This window comes from Colossoma macropomum, unplaced genomic scaffold (genome assembly GCF_904425465.1).
Source record: "Colossoma macropomum unplaced genomic scaffold, Colossoma_macropomum, whole genome shotgun sequence".
Lineage (NCBI taxonomy): Eukaryota > Metazoa > Chordata > Actinopteri > Characiformes > Serrasalmidae > Colossoma > Colossoma macropomum.
In genome coordinates, this window is record NW_023494802.1 from 28,909,956 (window position 1) to 28,932,034 (window position 22,079).

Sequence of the window (22,079 nt, forward strand, 5' to 3'; positions counted from 1 at the left end):
CACATTTTATAAATGTCTATATATTCACATTGATCGGCATCATCAGACATGAAAAATATTGGATACTGGAATCAACCCTGAATCAATGCATCCCAGCACAGTACTTTAAATGCCTGGTTCAGTGGAAGTAGATGTTGCATACAATGGACTGAGTCATTTTAAGCAGATATGATTATACCAGTAACATTGCACAATCAGGCCCCAGCCGAGGATACTGGCATGAGTACAAGTGAGGAATGTTTGTGTTACAGACTTATGGACTCCTACCATGGAACTGTGATTACATAACAAAGTAGATGATGCCATATAACCGTAAAGCTGAAAGGAACTGATTTATTGACTTTCTGTTCTCCACTTTCTGTTTCGATCTTACTAAATACCCTTTTCCTGGTTTCAGGAGACAATGAAGAGACTTTAGAGAATACAGATAAGCCCTCCTCCTGACCACAAATGTGTCCAGTGCCTGGCTTAACCTTTCTGCCAGCTATTCTGGAAGCTGGAAGTGTTCCTCCCCTTTAATTTCAAACATCCGCTGCCAAAACCAGTGATCTTGAGGCCTACATTAAACTGGCCCATTGTTCTTTGTCTGTGGTCTGATTTCACAGGCCTGTCTAATGAAATACTCCATCCTTGCCTGCCCCTGTGACTGATGAGGAGTTAATTGGAAAAGTAAGCAGAGAGTTCTGAAGAAAAGGGGGGGAGGGTGGAGGGGGGTACCCAGGCCCCAGACCCCTTACAGTCAAGGGCTTTGATTGTGAAAAGCTTGGATGATTCTCGCACCAAAGTAGTACAACCAAAAAACACAACTTGGACTTGTGGTTGAGCTGCACAATATATCGCAATGTTGACCTTTAAAATCCTTTAATCACAGATGGTGGCAATATGCAGATAGACTTTTTTGTGTTAACTGCAGTGTTATTATGATATTATATCATGGTACATTATGATTCAGTTTCTATTTGTGTGAGTATTACTGGTAAGTGTTCTGTTTTTAACAGTACCCTCTAAATCTAATTTAAGCTTGTTTTGGAGGTCTCTCAGATGAACTATGTGTTTTTGTTTTAATAATGTTGATAGAATATATTTAGATGGACATATGCCTGTATTTTTTGTCTAAGTAGGTGAGCATGCAAGCATTTTTTGTTGTATTTCAATGCTGTTTTTTTTATTGTGGCACGATTGTTTTATCAAGAAAGCTGTCTGCTTTATCTTGGTGCAGCCAAATGAATTGTTTTCATAGCGGGGAGTCTCACCCATCTTGTTCATCCCTCATTGCTCGCTAGCAGCTCAACACAGAGTCACAGCACTTCATACACAGAGAGCCGACAACATGCTACTTAACTGGATAATGGAGTTATGTGGAAAAATATTTTATATATTTATTAAAAACATCCAGGTTGTTGCTAGTGGGACAGAGCGACTCTGTAATTGCTAGCAAGCAAGATAACTAATGAATCAGTTTAGGTGCTTGAGGCTTGTACTGAATGAACAAAAAGACAGTCAACTGTTGGCTAAAATTTTATGATCATCACAGGCCTATGTGCAAATGAGTACTCAGACCATTATGTGTTTTTTTTACAGAACATCTTGTCAAATTACAGTTCAAGATTTCTCTAAATGATTTGATGACCAAAATTGCTGAATTGACCAAAGTTAGAATAATCCAGGCCAATATTTAACCGCTATATTGCTCTTTACAAGTTTTGCTTCACTAATGCATTTTAAATATATTGCAAGGCATATTGCAGAGTCGGTATGCTGTGGTTCTGGTTTATCAGAATTGTATTAAGCATTTTGAAAATATGAAATATAGTTTTGGAAACTTTCTTTTTTAAATAATTTGGCGTGAAGTTTTTTTTCTTTTTCAAAGTTTCCTGATGAAGGTTCAGTTTGTCCAGTGCAGTGTCAGATAAATTACAGACACACTATATATTTCAGATGGAATTCAGCTAGAACTGTTTTTGCATTGTTAATTTACACCCTTTGCAGTTCCTCCCCACATCCCAAATTCCCCTGCTGTTGTTCTCTTGGGTGGAACCCAGTCTTACTCATTTTTCTGTATACTTTTAGCAGGCGTATGTGTCCTCCACCCAACAGATGGCACCACCCAGTCCTAATACCACTACCAGCAGCAGTAATGGCAGCAGTAGTGGAGGTGACCAGCTAAGCAAAACCAACCTCTACATCCGCGGCCTCCACCCTGGCACCACAGACCAAGACCTGGTTAAACTCTGCCAGCCGTAAGTGTCACGATTGTTTAAACTAGCATTTGTTTTAGCTATGCAATGTACAGGTTGACCAAATATACTCACTGCTACACACTGAGTTGCCAGTTTATTATGTATACCTATCTTGTTGCTTGGTATTTTTATCAGGTACACCTTCCATATAGGTCCACTTTGTAAGTTAACAATTACTGATATCCCAACAGATTGCACATCTGTTGCTGCACAATTTATCAGCCTCCCCCATTCATCAGCCTCTACCAACCATCAGTAGAAAGAGAGCACCATAGGACCGGGTACTATTGGACTGTTAGACTCAACAGTGATACCAGCATAGTAGTGGCATGTTAGTGTGAGCTGCGGCTGTGTATCAAGCACAAATCCGAATTGCACATGAACAAAGATGAGCTGTAGTCTCTAATTGTACACCTAACAAGGTTAGCTGTGTCTAATAAAGTTGCCACTAAGTGAATAGATTTAAGCAAATCTAAGCCTAAGTTTATCCTGATCACAGCCCAAAAAGAATATATTCCTAAAAATGTACTGACTGTACAGGAGCTGTGAAGGAATATTGCCCACCTTTTGAAAGAACTGGCAGCTTGAGTGTTAAAGGGGAATTCCACTGATTTTTCAAAATCTGTACATAATTGAATTGTTAAGATGTTAACAAAGTCATTCAGAGTGGTTTAATATCAAATTTGCCGTTCTAGAGAAACCTACCGAGTTGATAATTTTCACAGCTGTGGTGATGGGAACCAGACGTCTGAGCAATTTAAAGAAATAGTTTGGCGAAAAATCTAATTTATGGTTCACAGTAAAGAAGCAAAATTCCAAACATGTCTTGGCTGATTGGCTGCATCTAGATGTAGAAAATTGTGGAAGATTGTAAAACCTTGATTTTTTGCCAGATTGTTCATTTAATGCCTCCAGAAGCTCCCACACAGAGCGTTATTACACCAAATGGTTATGAATACACTGCCTGATGCCAGTGAGTCATTGTTTTGCAATAGTTTTGATTTAGATAAGACTATTTTAAAAATGTATTCATGGCTGAGTTAGAATTTTTCACAGTGGTGGTGATATGAACCAGACGTCTTTAATGCTTCCAAAAACTACCTCACAGGAATTTATTGCACAAAATGGGTATGAATACGGTGCATGATGTATGAGGCATTGTTTTACAGAACTTTTTAGATAAGACTTAAGATAAGCAAGAAATTTTTAAAATATGTTCATAGTGGAGACATACGTGCAGGGCGGGGTGAGGCAAAATTGTCAACATTATATATTAAAACTTAGAAGACACGTGCAGGTTCGCTAGTCATTTTGTATAGTAAATGAAATGGCTATAATTGTGTTGTAGACATTGTGACCCCTGGTTTCTATTACCTCCACTGTAAAAAAGTCGGTCAGTTCCTGTGCAATGAACTAGGGCTGCACAATAGATTGTATTTTTATCGTTCCACGTTAAACACATCATTAAGAGCTGTGATGACAGAACAGACAGAACTCCTCCATCCTGAACTACAAGCCTGTAAAAACACAAAAAATGTGCTCGCAGTTCTGAGGTAAGTAACTGTTAGTAGTTTGTCTTTTTTTATTTCGCGTGATAGTGAATGGTGCGTTTGTAATTTTATATTTTGCTGTTTTCTTAAAGGAGAGGATGGTTAGATTTCTGTTAACACACAAAAAAAAGTCTGTACTTGTATCACATCCAGTCAGAGGCACACTATTTTAATGATAATTTATCACTTCTCTTATCGTCATCATGATATCTGACAGCTTTATTGAACACGTCGATGTTATATCAGTGTCATACAGCCTTACAATGAACCATTTCACCTCAAACCGTGCTGAATGACTTTGTATATGTCTCAAGGACTGAATTATGCAGAAATATTGAAAAATCACTGGAATTCCCCTTTAAGGCTGATGTGAATTTAGTTCAGGGTGGGAGGAGAATGGGGTTCAGAAAGGAGATTCAGACTCAAAATGTCCTGAAGTGACCCTCCGCGTACACAAAGAGAAACACACCTTTGGCAGCTTGCAGTCAAGCAGTAATGAAATACACTTGATCTCCTGCAGGTATGCGGCATATTGATTTCATTAATATAGAGTTTATGTTTGTGCATTGTTGCCTTCTAGATTAATTGCGCCTTTTTTAATTTAACGCAGATTCATTATGCCACAGTCGGTGAGCCCACGTCCCTTACCTTTAGCTCAGATGACCCTGTTGTGGAATGAAAGGCTGCAGCAGGCAGTAACTTGTGGTAAAGTCAACAGGGGTTTGGGTTTCAAACAAAGCACTTTCTAGTTGGCAGCCCTAAGCCTTTCCAACAAGTAGGCATGATTGCGCCTCCCCTAAACCTCCCTCCCTCCTGCTCTTTCCTCCCTCCCTAAGCCTCACTTCCTTTTACGGAGAGAAAGCGAAGGAGGGGTCTGAAAAGAAACCCCAGCTGCTGCTTTTGCAGCCAAGGAGCCTTGAAGAATTTCCTTCATCCAAGCATTATAGAGCCATACGTTTCTTTCTGTGTTGCCTCCTTGTCTTGTGCACCAAACACACGTGGCTTTGCATCTCATGTGCAATGCTAGATGCTTTGATGTTGTTCATTAACGACTGTGCTACACTCTTAAAAGTAAAGGTTCCTAAATGGTTCTTTACAGTTTAATTGATAAAGACTGGATGCTTTACATTACGTGGATGTTTTTCTGGGTTCTTTACACCTCTACATCTCAAGGTCCTTCAGAGAACAGGGTTCTTTAAGAAAATGAAATTGGTTCTTCTTCAATTAAATACTACATAGAAGCCCCTTCTGGTGTCTTTTTTGGAGTGTACTGGTAAGGAAACGGATACAGTACAGCAGTGTCCATGATTGATTTGCCCTCATTAAGCAGGCCTTATGATTTTCATTAAGTTTAAGTCAGTCCTAATACAGGAAAGAGACTATTCGCCTTGAATTGATGCGCTTTAGCCAGATTTAGTTGCAGAGATGCTTTCCCAGAAGACAAGAGGCCTAAAGTTAAAATGGTAAATGCCTCTTGAAAGGCAGAGCTGTAGAAGTGGAGAGAGAGAAAGCAAAGCCAGTGAGAGGCCCTCTCTAGCTCTCACACAGCAGTCTGGAAGAAATGGCTCTCGATGAGGCTGCCCAGCCCTACAGGAAACTCTGAACCCAAGGGGGAAGAGAAAGACAAACAAGGGCAACAGCTGGGAGGGAGAGAGGAGATTGAGCGAGAGAGAGAGGGTGAGGGAGGGAAAGAGAGAGGAGAGAGAGAGAGAGGGAGAGAGATGTATGTGTCAGGTGTTCTTGAGGCTATAGCACCAGCTGGTAAAGGGGATGTTTGCAAGGGTAATTACTTTTAAAGCCGTGGAGCATCTACTACATCCTGCTTTATTCCGTAGGAAAGTGGCATTTACTAAGCTCACAAAGCATGGACAGCACTGGAGATCGGGAGAATATAACTGCTCACGCAAAAATCAAAGCTCGGAAACAGAATAGCAGGCTAGCTAATCCTTACAAAGTCAGTTGCTTTTGTTTGCTTTATTGTTTAAATGTATTTATTAGGGATGTAACGATTCACAAAACTCATAATTTGGTTTGATTCGATACAGTGGTGTCTTGATTTGATACATTTTTCGATACAGCAAAAATAAGGACTGCCATCTTCGATTAAAGTGTAGTAACTTTTGCCCGCATCTAAATGCCTTCTGACCTTTGGTAGCATCACCACGTTCCAGCAAAAAGGAAAATTTTACAAACCAATAATAGCATGTTTCCCTCCATCCACCCTGACCTATCATCGAGTGAGAGCACCCGTCATCACCTGTACTCTCGGCTGCACGCGAATGCAACTCCAGTTGGTCAGCCTGAAGACAGACTCCTTTGTTTTTGTCGCTTAGCTCTCTCACTTTGACATCCTTTTTTTGGACTGTTTGTAAAAATAATCACTTATGAGTTACTTCTGTTTGTGTATGTTGGCAACCTGTGTTCATGTTAACACAAATGAGAGAGTTCAAATATCTGGCTGTATTTGCACGTTTTTCTAAAGTTTTCTGTGATGCTGTGAGGCTGTGAGGTGGGTGAGCTGATGATGAGGGCATGATGATATGCCGCCTGATGTCTGAGACATTGTTTTGTCATAGTTTTTATATTTGGCCAAAATATATATTCATGGCGGAGAGGTAACTTACTGGTCAGAGTTGTTCACGGCAGTGTTGATAAAGTGGTGACTGTTAAAAATAAAAGACTGTTCAACTTATAAATATTTAAAATGAAACTGATTACACAGCTTTTCTTGCATAAACTCAACTTGAGGACACTAGAGTTTACCCAACTCGAAGTTGAATCAAAAGTTCTCTTAACTTTTGAGTTCTGCTTCTCAGTTACTCACACATTACTATCAGACATTTTCTCCTTTCTCCTGGGTACACACTTAAAGACTATGGACACACTTGACAACTATGGCATTGCTGGGGTTCAAACTCATACTCTCTTGTGAGCTGATGCACTGCTTGGAACACTTGAAGTAACTTAGATTTTATGTTCATAAATGTTTAATACACTGTACAAAATATTTGTTGTTTTAACCTTGAAAATTAGCATGGTTACATGTGGTGCAACTGTCCAACATCAGTAGATCACGACAGTAGAAGCTGTCCATGTCTGAAAAAGTCTAAAGGGATTATGTAATGGAAGGAGTCCCAGTTAAAAATGCAAATTCTGTTTTGTAAACTAATAAGTTTGAGTTGGGTGAACTCTAGGGTCACCCAAGTCGAGTTAACTTAAGAAAAGCATTGTAATTTACTTTTTATGCTTCAGTCAAACACTGAAGAATAAAATCATGTCACACCCACAATTATTTCCCACTCAAGCATCCTGTTTCACTTGGAAATACGTCATATTGAGGAAAAAACTGCTTCCTGATTTCTGATTCATGTTGATTATAATGCAGTACATAAACATTGTTGAAGTTTCAAAACATACTGTTCACTGTCCAGCCCATACAGCACAAATAAGAAAAGTAAACTTACAAAACTGCATATTTTCAATGTACTATTTGTGATATCAAATGTAGATGTAAAAACAACTACATTTACATATATGCACCTTTTCAGACAGAATAGTATGACAGTTTAGCCCCGCCCACTCACATTGAAGTTGTAAGGAGTGTTTCAACACAGACTACTTTTTGAATGAGGCAAAGCACGGGACAATCAGAACGTACCTCATTTACATATATCAGTCGCAGTAACAAACACAGCCTGTTTAATCTTAAGGGATAAAGAGAGGTTTGAAAACGGTGGTGTTAAAATGAATTACAACTGTTTTTATTATGTGAAATCACATGAATGTCACATGTGACCACAAAACACAACATATGGGCTATTTAATATGTTAATTTAGTATTAAAGTGAGAACTTTATTTCCAGTCTGTATGAATTGAGTTCTCATATTGGCTCGTATTGACTGATACAATATGATACGTATTGTTATACTCCTAGTAATCATTTAAGTACATATTTACATGATGAGTTGTGCAATGAATTACATTCACATTCAGTTTGTAGATTCAGCACTTATGACTTTTTTGTTTTGATGCAAAGACAAAACGTGGAAAAAAAAGGTAAAGGATTTGGATTTTTCACATTTTAGATTTGGTCAGTATTTCAAAGCAATATTTGATGACATATTCAATGTACACTGAAGGAGCAAAACATATATTCGGCTCTGGATTTTTACTGGATTTGTAACCCAACAGAAATAAATGTTAGATTTGTCTGTGTTTCTAAGCATGGTAAATGTAGTTTCAATTTCTGATTTTATAAATGTTTATATGTTGGTATCGGCACATATGAAAAATATCGACTCACAATTCCCATATCGGTTCATCCCTATTCTTCTTTCAGCAAAACAAGATTATATGTACACCAATAACTTTTTATCAAATTCAAATTAAAATATCTCCTCTTTACTTACAAACACAACTGTATTATCGGTTAAAAATAAATATCTAGAAATACACCGTACTTTTATTATCACTGGCCAACTGTGACCTCTAACAGCTATATCGGCATTATGAAGAACAGCCTTAGTGGAACTGTGATGTAAACAGGTCTGCATCCCCTAACAAAACCAGCAGAGAGCCAGTTACTCACCGAAGTGCAAAGGTCAGGCCTTCGCCACATACACCACAGTCCTGGGTCATGGTGTTTGGTTGACTGTGACACTCGGCACTCACACATGGCCTCTCTTCGGTCCACTGTGCATGTCTGAGTTGCATGGCTCCAAGCGAATTGCTTCAAATAGACTACGCTTAGCATTGCCCTATAAAACAACAAACCATGCACTGGGTTAGAACTAGCTTATATACATGGCCAAGATGTAGAGACGGACATATGAACACTTTTTTTATCTGCATTCTTAAAATGAATTGTATTAAAATATTCCAACAAGAAAGCATTTAATGTTGTTCTGAATTAAAAAATGTGAAACATTCCATAAGAGGTGATCTATACCTGATTGTTTGGTTGATTTAGTGATTTATGTTTTTGTTTTAGGTGCGTGTGATTTGCACACATGCACATATTTGCCATAATTATGTTTAAAATATTTCCATATGCAATCATTATTTGGCTTAATGTGAGATGCAGTATCAGCTGGCTGTGTCCCAAAATTCAAAAGAAAATTTTTTGAATTAGGTTTGGGCTCCTTTAACTGTCTAAGCATTGGCTCTTATTGTCAAGAGATTGCAGGCTTGATCCCCACAATGCCACAGCCATCCATAGCTGGGAGTCCAAGACAGCACAACTGGCATCTGTTAGCTAATGTAACAGAATTAGGAGTTAGCCTTCTCCTACGTGTGTGTTGAGTGTAATAACATAATGACATTGTGTTAGCGGCTGCTTGAAAAGAATTGGTGGTGCTTCAGGTCTTGGAAGAAGCAGGTGCTAGCCCTCAACCTCCCTAGCTAGCGAGTAAAGCTGCCAAAATACTAAATTGGGTAAAAAAAAAAAACCTACAAATTAATGAGGAAAAAACTATTTTATTATTGATAAAACTGCTGATCAGACTGAATGTGAATGCACTGGTCAGCGCAAAAGGGAATAAAAACATTTTCATTTACTGTTTTTAATCTTCATTTCCAAGAAAATGATGTGTAAAGTGTTAGATTGCTGCCAGATTTTGAGGCTTATTTAATTAAAAAAAAAATTCTGCCTTCTTTTCTCTTTTGGCTAAAAACTGGAAGTGCCATTTTTGACCATTTTTGGACAGAAAAATTTTGTAGCTGAAATTTTACTGCATCCTTACAGAATAGTTAAAACTCAGTTAAACATAAAAGACATGGCTCCCAGGTTGTGGCAGAACCATCGTCAGCAGATTGTGAATTCGAGCCCTGGTGATGCAGCAGCGAGTCCAAGACAGCAGTTAGCGTTCTCCTCTAAGCATGTTGAGCTGTTCAAAGACGTTGCTTTAGCAGTGATTCAGAAAGTGCTGGCTCATCTTGCATGTCTTGAAGGAAGCCTGTGAAAGGGCGAGATATGTGGGAATTGGTGTTGGGGAGATATTTGGGCAAAAGTCAGGAAAAAACGACAGTAAGAAAGTAAAACACAGTTAATTGCGTTTTATTACAAACTAGTTGGATGGGTTCAGAAATCTGGATGACCTTGCGCATTCCACTCCCAAAAGTTACATGTATTCATCATAATGGATTTAATTCTGCTAAAAGACCCGAAACCAGATCTAAAGTTTGCTGTTAGCGTCCGATAAGCGGAGCGATCTAGATGACAGCATAGTGATCAAAGCATTGTCAACATTGTCGAGAGCACAAAGAGCATTTTAGATGAATAGACTGAAAGTGCTAGTATAGTGTCTTTTTGTTGTTTCTGACGGCTCCTCAGATGAAAAACGTCCGACGTAGATGATGCGTGCGTGCCAGTCTTGTATTGTGCTGCCATTGTAGATGGGAATGGATGGCTTTTTTGTCTTTGGTGCATTAGGACCAAGCGGAGAGCGGCAGAGGGAGAGGCCGTTAGCATTGTGGAGCGCGGCCAGGGCGGCGCAGGGCAGACAAGGAGAACTCTCAGGTTACACTGCATGCACATGCCAGGGCAAAGGAGGCCTCTCTCTCTCCCTCTCTGTCTGTCTCTCTATACTCTTTCTCTCCCTCTCTCTCATCCTCCTTTTCTCTCTCTCTCTCTCTCTCTTTGCTTCCCCCTCCCCCAAATACCCGGGGGTTTCAAGCCTTGCATCTAATCAATAGACACATACATGCAGCCACGGCCATATATCTCCTATATCTCTGTACCAGCATGGCAGCAAACTCCCCTCAAGATATGCAAAGCAGGCCGAGCACAATAGCATCCATTATTCAGAGAACATGGCGTCTCCGCATCGCAGTGACCCTCATAAACACTGCATGCAAATGACGCCGGGACGTGGTGAATGCACGGTGAATGAGAGAGGGCCAGGGACCATAAAGCCGGAGCGAGGGAGCCGCCGCCGGCTCCAACATCGCTGGAACGCTTTATAGAGCTTCATGTGGTGCTGTGACATTGCCTCTTCCTTCACAAAGTCACATTTAAACCCAGAAGGCTGTATGAGCTGTATTACCATGGTGCAGCTGTCAAGGTGTTACACACCAAGGTGTTACCCAGCAATAGTTCAGCAAAATGAAATGCACACACATTTCTCTTTACCTTAAATATAGTCATTCTGGTAAGAAATGTTCGGTGTCAAAGCCAGAGCTGAAATTTTAGCTGATGATTAATTGTCATATAAATAACTGCATTTAACGATTGAATTGCCTTCCTTGTTCATTGTTTGCATCTATTAAAATACAAGCCTAAAGCCAAATCAGCTGATTAGCCACCTTACCGGCTAGCTCTGTTTACTTAGTAGCTAACAGTGGTTATACTGTTGAATCAATGCTGCTTCTTCTATATATATATATATATATATATATGTGTGTGTGTGTGTGTGTGTATATATATATATATATATATATATATATATATATGTATATAATATTATTATTTTTTTAAAAACACTTATTCTGCCAGCATGCCTACTAAAAATGTTTGAATTAACTACATAGCAATTCCTTCTAATGTAAAAGCACCAAGTTAGCAGTTAGAACTTTTTTCGTTTTAAGCTCCATGATGTCTCAATAAATACACTGATTTATTCACATTTGTTTGCCTCAACCCAACGCAATCAATTCAGTTTTTTATTTTTGAAAGTGAACAACTGTGGAAAATGACTTTAGGCAGCATAAATAATTATGATCATCTCAAAAAATTGCGATCAGGCAAATACGCAATAATTGTCACAGGCCTAGACAGAAGACTCCCATTTAAGGCACCAACCGAAACGTCTCAGTACTAGTGAGTTTACAGTTTACAGCGAGATTACAGTTTACTGGACAGCTTTCTGATTTTTAGAAGTCAGAAAGTTACCTGCTGTGGCGTTTGTCAGTGTGTTGAATATGTTTAGATTCAGCTAGCACCGCGGCTAGCATTTATTAGCTAGCCAGCTGGCTGTTGTCCACTATCTAATGTGGTCGTCCACAGAGCAACCACATCTTTTATTATATCAAAAAAGTAAAGGTTGTCTGTCTGAAACATGTGGGGGGCAACAGGGGGAATGATGTTACAGAACAGTATCCAAATTCACTGTTAACAGTGATTACCGCCTTCAAAAGGTAGACTAACAAGCTGGATAGTATTTTTCCATTGCATGACTATATTTAGTGGTTCAGATTCTACAGTCAGATTATTATCATCAACACTATAATGATATTGATTAACAGTATATTTTAACACAAGAGATCTGAGATGTGTTTCCCCTCATTTTGTCACATCATCCAGGTAAAGTGATTTATGTGGAGGGCCAAGAAGAGAGGAAATTTGTTTAAGAAATAATTATGATTTCTTAGGTCTTGCTTGGCACAATTAGAAAAAAGTATCATTTTGGTATCCATGTGGAATTTAAGGTATTGGATCGGTATCAGTATGAAAGAATTTCAAACTATACACAGACTATCTCCCATGATGATAAATAAAGCAGTGCACACCATCCGTGAGCATCAGAGAGTGATACGCCATGAAGCACTGCGCCATTTTTGACGTTTCTATTTTTGTTGTGTCTGGTCATGTTGATGTTCCACCTCACACAAATGGATGAGAAGAAACTAATTCAGGAGATGGAAGAAAGAAGGGACTAAGCCTTCCTCTTAAATTTTATAATTAAGAAAATGATACTATTACATTACAAGGAAAGGTCTGGTTAGCTGCATTATCTACATAAGCTGGCTAATGTTATGTCATTAATCTTATCCAGGTATCAAATAGGTGTCAAATCACCTGTGAAATCTGCTATACACTACTCATGCTATATTTAAATTGTATTTAAATGGATGCACGCTTGGTATCCGCTGAGATCGGAACTGGAAAACATTTTATTATTACGATTTATCCAAGTTGAAATGTTTGAGATAAATAACGTGAGCCAGGTAAGTACACTCAAACTGTCTTTGAGTGCCACTGCTACACTTACTCATAGCATGATTGTACATGATTCATTGTGCTAAATAGCCAGTTGTATCTTTCATAAATTCTCTTATTTATGTTGCAGCTTTAGCACTGCAAAGTATTGGAAATGTGCTAATGTGTTTTGTGTTCATTTAGGGTATATAGTGTGAGCTTTGCCTTAAAATAAAGCTCATGAAAATCAGCTAAAAAAAAGGTCTGTTGGACAATTTGGCTGTAATTAAATCAAAATTAAATATTTCAAATTAATGAACCGCGCATTTTAAATAAACGATTTACATTAAAGATAAATAATGTAGCAACCTATTTGACATTTGATTCCTGTGTAGACATTCTGAAGACTTTGCAATGTGATACTACATTTTAGCCCAAACCACTTTAAATTGTTAAGTAGTCTCAAATAGACAAGCATATGTGGTTTTGGACACCATGAATTGAAACTGTGTCTTTGTAGGTAGAAAAATAAACCAAGGTACAGACAAAATTAAGGCTTTTCCTGTATTTTATTTTCTGCCTTGAGGTCCACAATGCATTTTTACATGATCATTAGAATTAGAATTAAACAGGCTGTTTCTTTAAGACTAAAATAAGACAAATGCGTTCTCTTCTGTTTGGCTGCACTGTATTGTGCCTCATTCAGAAAGCACTCAGAGCTGAAATACTCCTTGTAACTTCAGTATGAATGGGTGGAGCTAAACTGCTGTAGGCTGAATAGGTAAATATAGGTAAATTGATTCTTGTGACAGAAACAGTGAATTCTAAACGGGCTGGTTTTGCAGCTTAGTTTCCAAATGTGAACTGTATGGACTGAGGAGTGAATAGTACGTTATGTTTGCTTCATTTCTAGAAAGCGAGGGAAAGTCTGTTTTCCATGATACGGGCCGTATTAACTACTGCTTTAAAAAACATAAAAAGCAGGTTGCTAATGTTCTTATGTTCTCTTGTGTTCTAAAGGTACGGCAAGATCGTGTCCACCAAAGCCATTCTGGACAAGACCACCAACAAGTGCAAAGGTAAGAGGTGATGCCGTCTGACTCTTTCGTGTGTGATCGCTCTTCAAAGCTGGCCAGCCTGTTTCATCTCAGGCAGGTGTGGCGTGATGTAACGGCATTGGGGCCTTCATTGCATAACTCCACATCTGTCGACTGGACCTGTGCTGCCACATTGTGCGTCTGTGGACTCGCCTGTGTGTGTGTGTGTGTGTGTGTGTGTGTGTGTGTGTGTGTGAATTTGGGCAAACACGTGCAGCACAGCCTGCCAGCTTGAGCCCGGGTGTAGCGGAAAAGCAGGAAACACTGGTGGCCTGACCTCTTAACTTTGAGCAGTGACTGACTGATGGGGCTGTGTGTGGGATGGTTAAGGTTTGACATTGCATTTAGTAATTGTTATATATGCGCGGCAGAACACAGATAGTGCTGTTATTACTGTGATTGTGTAATGGAATGTAAATGTTCAGTTTACATTCTGTGCTGAGAAGTCGGCACTTTAAAATGTTTTGACAAACACAAGACTGTGCTCAACAATAACCTTTCATCAAATTCAAACCATAATAATCATTGTCCTCTAATTATAAACACAAATGTGGTTTTGATCGGACGTTTACAATCCACAGTTCCAACTAAATTTTGCTGCTTGTTTAAATGAACTACGAGCAAAGGAAAAAAATACTTAAGTAAATGTGTGTTTATACATACTCCAGATTATAAAAGTAATATGATATAATTAAATAAGCAATAAGTACCTAATTCTGAAGTAATTGTACTTTGTTTATATATATATATGTAAACATATATAAATCTATTTTATATATATATATATATATATATATATATAAGTGTAAAAAATATAACAGTACAAGTGAGTAATTTAAAAGTAAGAAGTACATTATTAATACTGAAGTAGCACTTAGTTTAAATCTCATGTATATAAAAGAAGTGCAAGTAATGCAATATAATTAAGTAAGCAATAAGTACTTAATACTGAAGTAATTGCACATTGTTCAAACATACTGAAGTATATGAAAGTAAGAGTACAAGTAATTTAAATTAACAAGTACGCAATAAGTAATAAGTACTTGATACCAAAATAATTATACTATGTTTAAACATACTGAAGTATATAAAAGTACAAGTAATTTAAATTAACAAGTACATAATAAGTAATACGTGCTTAATATCAAAGTACTGGTACTCTGTTTAAACATAATGAAGTATATAAAAGTACAAGTAACTTAAAAGTAACAAGTACATAATAAGTAATACGTACTTAATACTGTGCTCAAACATACTTAAGTATGTAAAATAAAAATATAAGTAATTAATTTAAAAGTTATTAGTTACATAGTACTGAAGTAATTGTACTTTGTTTAAACATACTCAAGTATATAAAAGTACAAGTAAGTAATGTAGAAGTAATAAGTAAGTAATAAGGAAAGTCATAAGTAAGAGTGATGAATTGCAATGAACTGGAAGTTGAAAAAAGTTAATAATAGTGTGACTGTGCCCCCTGCTGTTTAACGAGGGGCCGCCCCAGTTTCATTTTCCATTTCCGAAGGCTTTAGCCGGCATGTGAGCTGCGCTAATGTTATTCCTCCTAATAAACAGCTACACATTCGACTGAGTTTCCTCATTATTCACCACCACTGCAGTGTTTTATTAGACAATTAATCACCGACATTAACACAAACAGAAAATGAGAGGGAACTGGGGAGCACGTGTCTGCGGTGACTGAGATTTTTTGAACTGCAGATTTAAGGAGAAAGCATCACTCTCACAAGTGAAACCACCATTTTGCAATATGAACATATGTAACACACTTAGCCCAGTTATAGTGAACTTGTTACGCTGTCTGTCACAGTTGCTTAAAATCAGTAATATTGTATTTTCAGTAAAACGGCTAAGAGTACAAAGGGACAGTAAGAAGAAAGTTAGGAACAGGCTTTTTTAATACCTTCAAACCATCTCCATATATTACCATAGTATATGGTAGTATATCTAGGGTGGGGGATGGGTGTCTAAGTGACGTAAAAATTGGCGTAAAAGCATTTATGATGATTTTTGCCATCTCCTCTTGCATTATTTCAAGATCAAATTAAATAAAACATCAAAAAGCACAGCCAGTCATAATCCATTCATGAATGTCTGCTTCATTTTCTTCTCAATTCATTGCTTAGCAACTATTCCACTCTCCGCCATTTCCTCAGATATTGAAAAGAAGTGCCTGGGAGACCTGATTCCTCCAAATTTGCTTTTGTTTTTGCATTGCTGCGTCATTTTCTACTTTCACACATAAAGTCCTCATCACAGGTAACATATAAATTGTCCATATACATTTATTACGTCTGCCGTGGCAATATGCTTGTCGTTCAGGGTGTTTGACTGTTGAGATTGCTGTTTTTCCTTGTCTTTGTTCTCTCATCTGTCCATCTCCAATTTTATGTCACATTAAACTCTACATGAACATTAAAGTTAGTTCAAATGTTCTTGTTTATATGCACATTTGTACATCATACACTTAGATAACCTGATATTAGTTTTGTATGTTTAGGCAAAAAACTCCAAAAAGCCTGTTATCGTGGTGACGTGTCTAAAGCTACAGTTAATATGCTGCCATTGTCTCATGTAACTTGCTGTGGTATCACAAATGTCCACCAGAAATTATCAATGAAATGATTGCTATGTAGGGATCCATCCATGGATAACTTGCCGGCCTATAACTTGATGATCAGGGCCTGAAGATCCCACTATGTATGTATGCTGAGTTTACCCTAGTATTTAAGTGTATTTTAATTCTACACACATTTCAGAGTTCAAAAGGGTTAAGACTGGGTGGACTGAGTGATTTTTTTACACAGAGCATGATTGGCGCATACTCAGCATTAGAGTTACTTTAATGTAAACAAAAAAGTTAATTCTAACACTTATCCATAAACATTTACTTTTTGCTTTTATATTACTTTTAAGTATGTTTAAATATAGATACTTTTTGACTTCTGCTGGCTCCATACTACCACTTTTAACTGAGTAAGATTTTTGGCATAGTTCTCATACTAAGTACAGTTTCTCTGCCCTGGCTATGTGATATAATTGAGAAATGATATGAGAAGTAATTAATATGAAATTACCTGCCTTTGTTTGGGCCATTGATAATTGTGACTCCTGAATATAGACAAACTGAGCAGTATGTATGTATTCAGATGCACAGACATTTACTGTGTGTGTGTGTTTGTCTATGTGTGTGTTTGTGTGTGCGCAGGCTATGGCTTTGTGGACTTTGACAGTCCGGCGTCTGCGCAGAAAGCTGTGACCGCACTGAAGGCCAGTGGAGTTCAGGCTCAGATGGCGAAGGTAAGAGGTCACAAATCTCCCTGAAACACCTGCTCCCATTACTCCGCAGTGCCACTGTAAAAGGACAAAAAAGGAGGTTTCAGAATGTCCTGGGACGGAGTCAGACTTCAGACATGATGGTTTTATTTAAACATTTGAACGCGGCTTTGTTTTAGTTTTGGGACAGGCTGTCTCAGGCTCTGATAAACACACGAGAAACAGTTATTCTTCACCCAAAATAGCAGCAGGTCCTCATCCACTCAGGGGAAAGGAGGTAAATAGCATGCAGGAGTGAAGAGGAGTAAAGAGCCGTAAAGAAAAGAAAAGAGGAATAAAAGGGAATAAAGAGGAGTAAGAAGGAGTAGAGTCGAGTGAAGAGAGGAGGAATAAAGAGGTGTGTAGAGGAGTGAATAGGAGTAAAAATGTGTAAAAAGATCTAAAGTGGAGTACCGATATATGATAAACAGTAAAGAGTTGTAAAGAGAAGTAAAGGAAAGTAAAGAGGAGTGAACAGGTGTGAAGAGGAGTGAGCAGGTTTAAAGAGGTGTGAAGAAGTGTAAAGAGGATTGAACAGAAGCAAAGAGGAATAAAGAAGTGTAAAGAAGAGTAAAGAGGTGTAAAGAGAAGGGAAGAGGAGTGAAGAAGTATGAGGAGGAGTGAACAGGAGCAAAGAAGAATGAAGAGGAGTGAAGAAGTATAAAGAGGCGTGAAGAGAAGTAAAGAAGTGTAAAGAGAAATAAGTGTGAAGAGGAGTGAAGAAGTTGTGAAGAGGAGTGAACTGGGGCAAAGAACAATGAAGAGGAGTGAAAAGTTGTAAAGAGGAGTGAAGGGGAGTAAAGAAGTGTAAAGAGAAGTTAATAAGTGTGAAGAGGTGTAAAGAGGAGTGAAGAGAAGTGAATAAGTGTGAAGAGAAGTGAAGACGCATGAAGAGGAGTGAAAAAGTAAGAAGAAGAATGAATAAGTGAAGAGGCGTGAACAGGAGCAAAGAGGAATGAAGAGATGTAAAGAGGAGTGAAGAAGTGTAAAGAGGAGTGAAGAAGTGTAAGAGAAGTGAGAAAGGGTGAAGAGGTGTGAGAGGTGTGAAGAGGAGTGAAGAGGAGTGAAGAAGTGTAAGAGAAGTGAGAAAGGGTGAAGAGGTGTGAAGAGGAGTGAAGATGTGTAAAGAGGAGTGAATAAGGTTAAAGAGAAGTGAATAAGTGTGAAGAGGAGTGAAGAAGTGTGAAGAAGCGTAAAGAAGTGTAAAGAAGAGTGAAGAAGTGTGAAGAGAAATGAAGATGTTTCTTCCTCTTTCTCTGTCTTTCATAATCTTTGTCTTTCTTTCTTATTCTGTCTGTCTTTCTCACTGTTTCTCTCCTTTGCTTCTTCTTTCTTACAGTTTTTTGTCCTTTTCTGTCTCACTGTTTCTCTTTCCAGGTCTCTGTTTCTCCCAGGGTCTCTCTCTGTCTTTGTCCCTCTCTCTATTTTTCTCCCCATTTCTTTCTCCCCCATCTTTGTCTCTCCCGTCTCTCTTTCTCTCTCTCACTTGTTTTCTCCTCTCTCTCTTTTCCCCATCTCTTGCTCCCTCCACATTACTGTCTCTCTTCCTCCATGTCTCTGTCTCCCTGTCTCTTTCTCTCTCTCTCCTCTCTCTCTCTCTCTCTCCGTTTCTCTCTGAGTCAGCCCTATTGGCCATATTGTAGCTTAGTTGTCCCTCACTGCAGCTCCTGGTTCAGGCCAGCACACAGCTTGCCTCTATCACTCGCACCCTCGTCACCGCCCTCACTGCATATTTCCAGGTTAAAGTGTGTAGGGCAGCTGGTCTCAGCTTTTCTCCCTTCGCTCTCACCAGAATAGAAATCCCCACTTATCTCTGCCCCTCTACCTTCCACTGCAGACTTAATTACAGCCATTTTGGAGCTTTTTAGCGGCCTGACCTATTTAGGAGTGACTGTGTTTATGTGGAGAGCGCTGTGGGCTTTCTTGCGCCTCACGTTCGCTGTGTGGGAAAAGATGCCTCGTCTCAAGAAGTGATGAGATCAGTGAGAAAAAAATCACCTTCATTGCAGGTCACCGCAATTACGCATCCATTATTCATGACATGGAGATGAAGTGGTAATGAATTTACAGCTTTTTAATCTCGTCCGCGCACCAGCGTAATGAATATGCAAAGCACCGCCAGGGTGAATTGCAGGTTCGGTGTCGCTCAGCTATCTTTACGATCCTTGTGGTTTGTTTTAGACCATTGACACCAAGAGTTGCTGAAATGGTGAACAACAAAATGAATTCGACCAGGACATTGTAATTAGCCCTGAAGGACCTAAGCCTAAACGGAGCTGTCTGGGCATATCTTTAGATTTTAGACTGGAACTTGGTGATATATTACACTATAATGAAGTGTTCTGTGTCCAAGGATTCAGCGCAATCCTACAATTCAGTTATGATGCAGTTTAGGTTAAGCCTAATATTTTAGAACTATGGTTGTTAAGTTGTTCAGTTTTTTAAAAGTCAGCCTGTGCCTCGTCATTAGTGCCAAAAAGGTTCAATTCTCAGATTCTAGGCTTTTGGGAATTCCAGAGCTTTGGACTCGAGACCACACGGAGACTCCTTCCTCATGTCTTGAGTTTGGAATAGACGCTATCAATTCCGAACACTTGAAATTGGAATCGACTTCAGAATTTCAGGAGTTGAGCAGCCATATTGACCATATTAAGCATGATTCATCACACCATACCATTTAAGAGACAGGCAAATCTCTTGTTTTTTCCTTATCTTCTATGAAAATATAATGACTTTTTCTGCCTGTAAAACATCCTCTGATGTGTTTCTAATGATCTTACGTTATATCAGAAACTGTAAAAGAATTCTTTGTTCATGAGGTGAAATCTGTGGTCTTTAAGCACTGTGATTTTTGTGTTTTGTGAGCAAAGATGGTCTACGATAAAGTTATAGTAAAAATCTAAATCTCAGAATGTCACTGCTGCTGTGATGCACCAGCAGAAGACTGGCATGAGATGACTCATTCCAGCCACAAGTAGATAGCAGCGGCAATAATGATGGTGACAATGAAATGCACAGGTGGAGATGGAGGAATGACCAAGCAGAATGTAGTCATTACCTCGGACGAAAGGCCTGCATCAGAGCATCTTTAACATACAGTAGTGTGTAAAAGTCAGCCTTTGTTTATTTAACTTCCATTCAAAGTGGGCTTTAAGTAGAAGTTATTCATTTTTCAGTAGAAGAAAAAGAAGAAAACATAATTGACAGAAAATCACACAGAATCCTCAACTAAATATTTTTAGTATCTAGTGTCTCCCTCCATTTAACTTGTGAGACTTACTAAGACAAGTCTTAAGATTTGTGAGTTTTTCTAAGACATCTGTAGGGATATTACCTCCAAAGTTCAGTCATAGGTATTGGTTGCATTTTCTGCTTCTCATGATCCAAGTACTCCTGAGTACAAGCCTCATTCCACATCTCAGTTTTGGTGTCCTAGTGTAAATCTCCCTTGCCTTTTCTCAGTAAGGGCTTCTTGGCAGCTGTTCATCCTTTCAGACTCATAGTGTTGAGTTGTCTTCTCACAGTGGAAGAATGGGCAGAAATGCCTTTGGAGTTTTTTCAGATCTGAATCAACAATGGAGATTTTTTCCTCTCTCTCAAAGAGGACAGCTTTAAATGATGTTTATCTGATGCTGTCAGTTTACCATGGTGGTCTACCAGGTCTTGCATGGTTGTCAGGAGTTCTATTTTGTCTATTTCTTATAATTTAGTTTAATTTAGTTCATTTAGTGTCTCCTTGAAGGGTAACAATGTCAGTAAGACCTTTGGGAACAGCATTTGTTGGGAGGATACAACTGTAACCCGTAAGCTGTAAGATTGGAAGGATGGTTGAAGTGAAGCACAAGAGCAAAGAGTGGACCAATTAAATGCTGATAGATTTGATTTTATATTAAGTGTTGGAGGCTTTTGTGTAAATTTCTGTTAAATGTGTTTCTTGCTTTTTTTCTGGCCCTGAAAAAATAAATAACTTGTAATTAATAGAAAATGAATTGAAAATTAAATAAATGAAAGGGTAGTCTTTTACTTTGGCACAGTACTTTGTAATCATGCAGTCAGCTACAGAATTTGGCTAGGATTTAAGTATCATCATCTCTTACAGTGTGGCATGCAGTAAACTTGTAAGACCTCTGTTACTGCACAGTTTCTGGAGGGTTTTGCAGGGTTAGAAAGGTAGAAATAGGCTTCCTGTCTATTAGTGACACAGTGTGAAAACTGGAGTAATGGTCAAAGCACATGCAAACCCCCAGCTTTGTGGCCGTAGTTAATCTCAAGTTGAGAAAGCTGAGCATAGTAGCGCATGCATATTATTCTATGGGCTTTTATGCTGCAGCACATGGAGCCAATTAGGACGTGTATATGGTAATGAGTTGACAACCTGAACATCTTCCAGCCAGTTATTTTGACACCTTTTATCTAAAGAGGAAAAAAGCTGCTTCTGAAGCCGTTAGTCACTGCATAATTGTCTGGACTTACTTCCATTTAAGGCTGCTGTGAAAATGAAATATTTCGAACACACACCACACACCCCCACACACACATTCCCTCAGAGTCTTTGTTTTTTCGTTTGAGAGCCCTGGAGACTGAAGCTGGCAGTGGTGGTGCAGTGTGGAGGTGCAGTTCTTCTCTCTGACTCCCTGCCCTCCAGGTTTCACACCCTCGACCTGTCTGCAGCCTCAGAGCCACTTGTGCTTTAGTATTGAGGATTTAGCGGCCTGAACTTGTATGATTGATGGGAGTTCAGCGAGGGTACAGCCGCTTGGACATCTCCTCTCTCGTGATGTGCCACGTCTACAGACCTCTTTTCCTCCACCTGCCGATCTACCATCCAGGGGCAATACCCAATCAAATGGGGACATAGTATTTACAAAGCTATATTTTTTTAAAGATAATGAAATTTGATTTGTTTTCTGTGGGTGCCATAATTGTTTTATGGACAATCAAATCATT

At 38.7% G+C, this 22,079-nt stretch overlaps 1 protein-coding gene across 1 annotated transcript in view; it reads left to right on the top strand.

Moving 5' to 3' along the window:
* Positions 1-22,079, top strand: part of rbms2b (RNA binding motif, single stranded interacting protein 2b) — a 46,000-nt gene that overhangs the window by 12,301 nt on the left and 11,620 nt on the right. Inside the window, exons 2-4 of the mRNA XM_036591355.1 lie at positions 2,071-2,240; positions 13,726-13,784; positions 17,026-17,117. Coding sequence (XP_036447248.1) covers positions 2,071-2,240; positions 13,726-13,784; positions 17,026-17,117 — 321 coding nt within the window. The remainder of the gene's footprint in view (positions 1-2,070; positions 2,241-13,725; positions 13,785-17,025; positions 17,118-22,079) is intronic.